Raw genomic sequence first — 9745 nt, 5'->3', positions numbered from 1 at the left:
CCTCCTCCATACTTGGGGTCCTTGGGCTTCTCCATTCTTCCTCCATACTCGGGGTCCTTGGGCCTCTCCATTCTTCCTCCATACTCGGAGTCCTTGGGCCTCTCCATTCTTCCTCCATACTCAGGGTCCTTGGTTTCCAAATGACATGCAAAAGTTGCTCTCATCAGAAAAGAGGACTTTGGACCACTGAGCAGCAGACCAGGTCTGTTTTTCTTTAGCCCAGGTAACACGCTTCTGACGTTGTTTGTTGTTCAGGAGCGGCTTGACAAGAGGAATATGACATTTGAAGCCCATGTCCAGGATCCGTCTGTGTGTGGGGGCTCTTGATGCACTGACTCCAGCCTCAGTCCACTCCTTGTGAAAGTCCCCAACACTTTTGAATGGCCTTTTCCTGACAATCCTCTCCAGGCTGCGGTCATCCCTGCTGCTTGTGCACCTTTTTCTTCCACACTTTTCCCTTCCACATAACTTTCTATTAATGTGCTTTGATACAGCACTTTGGGAACATCCAACTTCTTCTGCAATTACCTTTTGAGGCTTTCCCTCCTTATGGAGGGTGTCAGTGATGGTGTCAGGTCAGCAGTCCTTCCCATGATTGTGATTCCTACTGAACCAGACTGAGAGACCATTTAAAGGCTCAGGAACACTTTGCAGGTGTTATGGCTGAATGAGCTGATTAGAGTGGGACACTTTGAGATGAGAATATTCCACCTTTTCACAAGATTCTCATTTTCTGAGATTGTGGATTTGGGGTTTTCATGAGCTGTAAGCCATAATCATCACAATGATGACAAATCACGGCTTGAACTATCTTGCTTTGCATGGAATGAGTCTCATATATTAGTTTCACCTTTGTTGCATTACTGACATAAATGAACTTTTGCACGATATTCTAATTTTTCGAGTTTTACCTGTCTCTGACGTGTATATCAAAGTGTGCTTCTTCCCCACATGAGAGCTGGGATGTCCAGCAACATTCATCTAGAAGACATTTCCCACACTCAAGGCTCTAATACACCTCCAGGGTTGTGTGTGACCCCTGATGTACAGGAAGACAGCACTTCAGTGAGGAACATTTCCCTCATTCAGGACAGGAAAGTGACTACTCCCCTGTGTGAGATCTCTGATGTTTGGAGAGATTGGACCTCCATGAAAAACATTTCCCGCACTCAGGACAGGAATATGGCTTCTCCCCTGTGTGAGATCTCCGATGTTTGAGCAGACAGGACTTCTCTGAAAAACATTTCTCACACTCAGGACAGGAATATGGCTTCTCTCCCGTGTGAGATCTCTGATGTGTGAGCAGACTGGACTTCTGTGAAAAACATTTCCCGCACTCAGAACAGGAATACGGCTTCTCCCCTGTGTGAGATCTCTGATGTATGTGAAGACTGAACTTCATTGAAAAACATTTCCCGCATTCAGGACAGGAATATGGTTTCTCCCCCGTGTGAGATCTCTGATGTGTGTGCAGACTGGACATCTGTAAAAAACATTTCCCACACTCAGGACAGGAATATGACTTCTCCTTTGTGTGAGATTTTTGATGTGTGTGAAGACTGGACTTGTCTGAAAAAAATTTCCCACACTCTGGACAGGAATATAGCTTCTCCCCCATGTGAGATCTCTGATGTTTATAAAGTTGGTACATCTATGAAAAACATTTACTGCACTCAGTACAAGAATATGGCTTCTCCCCCGTGTGAGATCTTTTATGCACATTAAGATTGGATTTAGAACAGAAATCCTTCCCGCACTCAGGACAGGAATATGGCTTCTCACCTGTATGAAAACGCTGATGTCTATAAAGATTGGACATCTGTGAAAAACATTTCCCGCACTCAAGACAGGAATACGGCTTCTCCCCCGTGTGAGATCTCTGATGTGTGTAAAGATGGGACTTCCTTGAAAAACATTTCCCGCACTCAGGACAGGAATACGGCTTCTCCCCCGTGTGAGATCTTTCATGCGCATTAAGATTGGATTTGGAATGGAACCTCTTCCCACACTCAGTACAGGAGAAGCTCTTTGTTGTTGGAAAGCCGGCCCGGTCCTGCACAGTCTGAGGTTCCTCAGGATACGAGGAATCCGATGGTCCATCTACACTGGGTGGTGCCGGATGGACATTGGAGGGAGCCGGGTTTTCTCCTGGACTATACTGTGTGATGTCCTCATCTTCTACTTTCCAGTCTGGAGACAAAGTGAGACAATCCTCGGAGGTTTTCCTCATCTCCCGGCCATGGACTAAAATACAAAGGCAAAGAGGATTACTAGACAGGAGCTGATTGGTTCCCCCAAACCAGGACTCCGCCCACATCAGGCAGCTTGGTCTCTAAGGAGCTTACAATTCCACCCTATCAATTTCTGCTTAAGGGTCCAAAGTTGGAGGATGTTATCACATTATTATCACCATGTAAAAGTCTGTGCTCCAATCACATCATCCGATATAAAATGTCCGGCTGGGAGGAAATGGGGGGAACAAAAGAGAATCCATATTATGTGTATATATAGCAGTGGGGGGAGGGGGGGAGAGCAGAAGTCAGGAGTATGGCAGGTACAACATAGAGTATATAGTGCAGGGGTCAGGAGTATGGAATGTACAACATAGAGTATATAGTGCAGGGGTCAGGAGTATGGAATGTACAACATAAAGTATATAGTGCAGGGGTCAGGAGTATGGAATGTACAACATAGAGTATATAGTGCAGGGGTCAGGAGTATGTAATGTACAACATAGAGTATATAGTGCAGGGGTCAGGAGTATGTAATGTACAACATAGAGTATATAGTGCAGGGGTCAGGAGTATGTAATGTACAACATAGAGTATATAGCGCAGGGGTCAGGAGTATGTAATGTACAACATAGAGTATATAGTGCAGGGGTCAGGAGTATGTAATGTACACCATAGAGTATATAGTGCAGGGGTCAGGAGTATGTAATGTACAACATAGAGTATATAGTGCAGGGGTCAGGAGTATGTAATGCACAACATAGAGTATATAGTGCAGGGGTCAGGAGAATGTAATGTACAACATAGAGGATATAGTGCAGGGGTCAGGAGTATGTAATGTACAACATATAGTATATAGTGCAGGGGTCAGGACTATGGAATGTACAACATAGAGTATATAGTGCAGGGGTCAGGAGTATGTAATGTACAATATAGAGTATATAGTGCAGGGGTCAGGAGTATGTTATGTGCAATGTAAATTATACAGTGTAAGGGTCAGGACTCATAATATTGGTATTCAGTAATCAGTGGAACATTAAATGTTTACTGTAGACAAGTTGCAGAGATCCCACACCGCTGCCTCCCATCTCCTGAGACTGCACTCAGTGACTTGGGTCTGAGACACTACAGACATATCCCTCCACCCGGCACAGCCAGCAGACCACAAAAAGTAACCCTGGGAGACTTGCTCTGTCAGAGGTCTTGCTAGAACCAGGTATGGGGCCGAAGACCCAAAATACATGTCCCAGGTGCCTAGGTTAACGATAATAGTAAAAATCATTATTTTGCTGCCAGCTGAACCCCATAATCTCAATAAATCCAGTCTAGATACATAAATTGTGTCTGCAGCACAGAGAAGGAAGATTATCCGAGAGAAATCCAGGAATACAGGACGGGGAACACAGCTCAGGAAAGTGACCAGGGGATTACAGGCTGATATCACCCAGTCCCCGCCCTACTCTGGACCAATCAGTGAGCAGTATGGGTGGAGGAATGGATTTAGTGTTCATGACCCACCTGTGCTGATCTCTGTAGGAGTGTCCTCCTCTATAAATGTCCCCGTTATTCCATCCTCCTCCATAGACTGCTGATCATCCCTCACATACGCCTCTTCTTCTTCTGCTTTCACCTCAAATTCTATATCGATTGGATCTCCACTCTAAATCATGAAAATTCGAAATTTCTCATAATATATAAATATAAGCTAACATGAAAAATCCCCATATTATCTCCTCAAGTCCATGTTCAAGATGTTCTGTACAACCAACCTTGTAATGAGGAGGGATGGTGTGATCTTCCTGTTTGGAATCCGGGGAATACAGAGGACAGGGACATCTCTCTGGTGGGTTCCTGGTATTAGGTGGCTCCATCATATCCTTGTGTCCTTCTGAAAACTCCTCCATCACTCCATACTCCTCATCCTCCTCTTTATACTCTTCTTTAACATCAATATTATCATCCCCGAGGATTCCACTCTGAAAGATATAATAAAACATTCATTGTAACAAACATGCTGTGTATAAATCACAACTACCAATAATTGTCATCATCTACCTGATGATGGTGAGGGATGGTGTGACCTTCCTGTGTGGAATCCCGGGAATACAGAGGACGGGGACATCTCTCTGGTGGGTTCCTGGTATTAGGTGGCTCCATCATATCCTTGTGTCCTTCTGAAAACTCCTCCATCACTCCATACTCCTCATCCTCCTCTTTATACTCTTCTTTAACAACAATATTCTCATCCCCGAGGATTCCACTCTAAATGCATAATACAAAACCCATCAATGGTAACAATGCAGATAATGTACAGATCCTAATGATACTATCAGTGATTGTTCCTCATCTACCTGATGATGGTGAGGGATGGTGTGACCTTCCTGTGCGGAATCCTGGGAATACAGAGGACGGGGACATCTCTCTGGTGGGTTCCTGTAGCTGGATGACTCCACCATGGTGTCCTGGTACAGATCTTTGCATTCTCTTAGAAGCTCTGACTCCTCCATCCCCCCATCCTCATCCTCTTCCTCTTTTACTTTTTCTTTAACCTCAACTTTAGGATCTCTCAGGTTTCCACTCTGAATATATAATAAAAATGAAATCAATGGTAACAATGCAGAGAATGTACAGATCCTAATGATACTGATAATGATCAGTGATTGGAGAATGTCCCAGAATTCCCGGCACCGCTCACCTCTCCTGTCAGCAGCTCCATCATCTTCTTGGTGACTTCTAGAATCTTCTGCATGTTGTGTCTCTCAGGGTTTAGGGAGTCACATGGAGGCACTGTGATGGTCATATGATCACCTGACTTCAGAAGAGGAAATCTCTGTATTGAGGAACCAATAGGAATATCATGCTAGACTCCCAGAATCCTCCTCACCTCTCCGGTCAGGTCTGTTTTATTAATAAAGATAAGAGTGATGTCATGTGACCTCCCAGAATCCTCCTCACCTCTCCGGTCAGGTCTGTGTATTATTAATAGAGATAAGAGTGATGTCATGTGACCTCCCAGAATCCTCCTCACCTCTCCGGTCAGGTCTGTGTTTTATTAATAGAGATAAGAGTGATGTCATGTGACCTCCCAGAATCCTCCTCACCTCTCCGGTCAGGTCTGTGTTTTATTAATAGAGATAAGAGTGATGTCATGTGACCTCCCAGAATCCTCCTCACCTCTCCGGTCAGGTCTGTGTTTTTTTAATAGAGATGAGTGATGTCATGTGACCTCCCAGAATCCCCCTCACCTCTCCGGTCAGGTCTGTATTTTATTAATAGAGATAAGAGTGATGTCATGTGACCTCCCAGAATCCTCCTCACCTCTCCGGTCAGGTCTGTGTTTTATTAATAGAGATAAGAGTGATGTCATGTGACCTCCCAGAATCCTCCTCACCTCTCCGGTCAGCAGGTAGATGATCTCCAGGGTGAGGTTTAGTATCTTCTCAGTCATGTGACTCCGGTCCTCCTCCATCCTCATTGGTGCCATCATGTGATCTATACAGGTCTCCTTGTAGACGGATAACTTTGGGAAATGAAAGTAAGAATGATTTGGATGGTATTGGTCACACAATAATAGGATGTGGATGTGAGGGGGGAATAGGAGGGTTGCTGGACATTGAAGAACTACTCCCCCCATGGGAAGACATTTAGTCTGGACTGTTTACTCGTTACTACAATTTTGAGGTCCGGGGACCCCTTTTCTCTGTTGGGTTTGTTTGGTCTCTGAACTGGTTTTGATGAGTTTTAGATCTGCAGACAAGGAATGATAAATCTGATCCTTCCTATGACTAGTTTGCTCTGAGGCAGTGCTGTGAGGTCAATGTCGGCTCATCATGCAGGGATGGTCACTTTACATCGCCTGACGCCCGGGACATATAGTTCTGGGGGCCGGGCAAGTATTGTTTTTATTCTTTATCCCTGCTGAGGGCAAGCCGCAGGGCTCTCCTTTCATGTGCCAGCCTCTGCCACCCCGTGTGTGTGATTCTCTCCTGTACCTACTATGCTTCCCCGGCTCTGCTTGCCCATCTGTGGGCCCGGGTCAGCGGGTGTCGGAGGGTAGAGGGGACAGATGTCAGGGCTCTGTCCTCAGCAGAGGTGTTAGGAGACCTGGCACCCCTGCCAATACCTAGCATGGCTGCAGAAGCTCACATCAGCTCAAATTTGGTGGCAAACGGCCTTTATAAGGAAGCCCTGCACTACTCTCAAGTGCTGGTTGATCTTTGGCTCTCCAGTACCTTGTTCCTGTTCCACTGTGAACTGTGATTTCCTGTTCCTGTGCTACTGTGATCTGTGATTTCCTGTTACTGACTCGGCTTGCTCCTGGACCTGTCTTCTCTGCTTAAACCCTGACCTGACCTCGGCTGGCTAACAGATATTCTCTCTTGCTCTTCTGTGTATGACCTCAGCTTGGCTAACGGATATTCTCTCTTGCTCCTCTGTGTATGACTTCGGCTATCCCATCTGACTATGTCTGTTCTGATCTCCACCCGGTACTGGATCTTGGCTTTAAACCGGCTATCCAGTAATCCTGTTCCTCGGAAGGGCTTGCATACCTCGCACAGGCGCCACCTGTCTGCAGACCTCATCTCAGTGCATCAGCTGTGCTCCTGGTTGGACCACCAACAAGCACTCCTACAGGTGACCTGTGCCACTTTGGTCCTGACTCCTGCTGTCCCACTCTCAGGGGAGTCTGGAACTTAGCCACAAGGGAAGCCCTCTCTCCATTGGCGTCTTTCACCAGGTACGTGACAGTATCAACCAGCCATTATGTCTGAGGCCAAGAGAGGTGCTTCCGCATTAGAGTCCCTGTGCCAACAGATGACGGCACTTACGCAAGTGGTCAAGGATCTGCAGGAGGGATATTTTCAGCTGGAGGGACGTCTTCTGCACCTTCTGCAGACCAGAATCCATTGCCTAGTCCTATCCCTACAGTGGCACCAGCCAGTTCGCCTTCCACTGTTACACCCACTTTGGTACTACCCAGAGTTACCGTTTCGGAATGCTTGCTGGGACCAATGTAAATGCTGAGCCTTCAAGAATGCTTGTGAGTTGTATTTCTCACTGCAACCCAGGACCTTCTCACTTGCGGCAGTTAAAGTGGGGTTCATCATTTCTGTCATATCTGACGAACCTCAATCATGGGCACACAGCTTACTGGAACAAAAAGACCCAGCGCTGAACTCAGTGATCACATACTTTGAAACCATGGCAGCTCTTTATGAAGACCCCCAGAGGACCTCTACTGCTGAATCCACCCTTCATGCTCTACAACAAGGCCGACGGGCTGTGGAGGACTACATTGTGAAATTCCGCAAATGGTCCGCCAATACCGGGTTGAATGACGCAGCCCTAAAATACCAGTTCCATCTAGGTCTGTCTGAGTCCCTCAAGGGTGAATTAGCTAGGGTGGAGGCTCCCTCCTCCTTGGAGAACCTTATTCAACTCGCTACCCAATTGGATTGACGGCTATGGGAGAGATGTTCTAAACGTACCCAGACCTTTTGCCATGGGTTCTGCCAAGGGTTCCAAGACCAGTGGATTCTGTCCCTATTTCTCTGCCTATCGGCACTCCTGAAGTGGAACCCATGCTAATTGGCCTTCTCCGACCTGCCTTAACGCCAGAGGAAAGATTACGCATACGGCAAGGCAACCTATGCCTTTACTGCGGGGCTGTCACGGATCCACACCGCACACACTTGCCCACACACAGTGCAATTGCATACAGATTGGCAATGAACTTAAACCGAGCATATATAGACACTGTAATACAATAATCTCTCTGGAGATATGAGCCGGAGCTTAAGTACCCAGATGTCACCTTTTAATTTTATGATTTAATATCCCGAAAGTGGGCAGTGCATAAAATATGTACAAAGTATAAAAAGTTTCAAATAATACAGAACATACAAAAAGACACAAAATTGGCTATTCACTATAAAATTAAAGGGAATAAAAACAGAAATAAAACTTTTACCAAGAGTTATCCTTTGAATAGAGCAAGTCAGAGAAAGTCTGCGATTCACCAGTCAAATAGAACCGACTCTGTACGAGTCACCCCGTCCATATCTCAGGGTCCTCAATTTATTGAAATATGGACGTAGGCTGGACATTAGCCCTTGGCCAATCAACCTTGGGGGGTGTTCCTGTACCAGCCCACAGGACATTCTGGGTACTGAAGTGCCTAAAGTCGATTGGACCAGGAATGGTTTGAATCACCAAGTCAGGGATAGAATTTCCGACACCAGCGCATCAATCCGATCGTGACAGTACCAATCTGTTCAGCTGTTGCAATCAGGCACCATATAACCATTTTCTGTGTTTCTCTGGGATTCTACAGAGGCTACAAATACAGTTTTACATGCAGATGTAGCTTACAGTGTGTCCAATCAGAAGAAAGTATTTTCATCTCTCTGCAACTAATATTGAATCTTTTATGAGAGATGAAATATATTCCTCTGATCTGTGGATATAAATCACAGCTAGCAGACAAAGCGGAGCCCTCTCCTGGTCTCCTGCTTTTTCCCAAAGCCGAAATGGCTGGAACTCTTCTTTTAAATTTCAAGAAGGTGGCAATCTCTGGCTACATAGGTGACAACGTTTTATTGACATCTAGGTGTCACCTCTAGCCTTTGAGCTGCTCTGTCCTTTTAGATGCTAATTGGTGAACATATTTCTCTGACTGAATACTGAACACTTATCTTTAATAACATGGACTGAAACTAAATTTACAATGACATATTTCTACTGATCACATCTCAACTACTTGAATCTTACATTTATGTCATGGGGCCATGGGCCATTTCTTACACAACTGCCCAGTGCGACCAAGTAAGTCCAGCCAGCCTCATCCTTCATATATCCAGTTATCCAGAACCTTAACCACCCATGTCATTCTACCCATGTCATTACAGGTGGCTGGAAAGGAAGTCAAGTTGTGGGCAATCATTGATTCGGGAGCCTGTAGTTGTTTCTTGGACATCCACCTTGCCCAGAACCTAGGTATTCCTCTTTGTCCTAAAACACAAAGGCTTGATGTACTCCTAGCAGATGGCACCGCTCCTAGCTCAGGACCCATTACCCAAGAAACCATTCCCATCCTAGCCACAACTGATTCTGTCCATCAATAATTCATCCGCTTCAACATCCTGTTTCCAGCCATCCTAGGAATACCTTGGTTGCAAGCTCACAATCCATAAATCAACTGGCTCAAGAAAGAAGTCACCTCCACATCAAATTACTGCCTTCAGCACTGCGGCACTCCCACACCCACCAATTTCCCTGTGTACCTCTCAGTTCAGCCTACATCAGATGCCAGTCAATCCGTTCCCCCTGCCTACCACCATTTCCTTGATGTATTTGATAAAAAGAAAGCTGACACTTTACCATCTCATTGATCACATGATTGCCCTATTGAGCTGCTTCCAGGGGCAGAAATACCATTTGGGCAAATCTTCCTACTATCTGAAATAGAACTGGAAACTCTCCAGCAATATATTGATGAGAACCTTGCCAAAGGA

At 45.7% G+C, this 9745-nt stretch overlaps 1 protein-coding gene across 1 annotated transcript in view; it reads right to left on the bottom strand.

Annotated features, from left to right (window-relative positions):
- Positions 1–929: 929 nt before the first annotated feature.
- The window catches only part of LOC149441211 (uncharacterized), a 29452-nt gene continuing 20636 nt past the window's right edge, over positions 930–9745 (bottom strand). Inside the window, exons 3-4 of the mRNA XM_089657588.1 lie at positions 1712–2024; positions 930–1546 (exon numbers count right to left, since the gene is read on the bottom strand). Coding sequence (XP_089513714.1) covers positions 1103–1546; positions 1712–2024 — 757 coding nt within the window. The 3' untranslated portion in view covers positions 930–1102. The remainder of the gene's footprint in view (positions 1547–1711; positions 2025–9745) is intronic.

Source organism: Staurois parvus, unplaced genomic scaffold, assembly GCF_062004578.1.
Source record: "Staurois parvus isolate SC_StPar_1 unplaced genomic scaffold, SC_StPar_1.0 ptg001011l, whole genome shotgun sequence".
NCBI classification, from domain to species: domain Eukaryota; kingdom Metazoa; phylum Chordata; class Amphibia; order Anura; family Ranidae; genus Staurois; species Staurois parvus.
The sequence above is the reverse complement of the archived record's forward strand: the minus strand, read 5'-3'. Positions and strand labels throughout refer to the sequence as shown.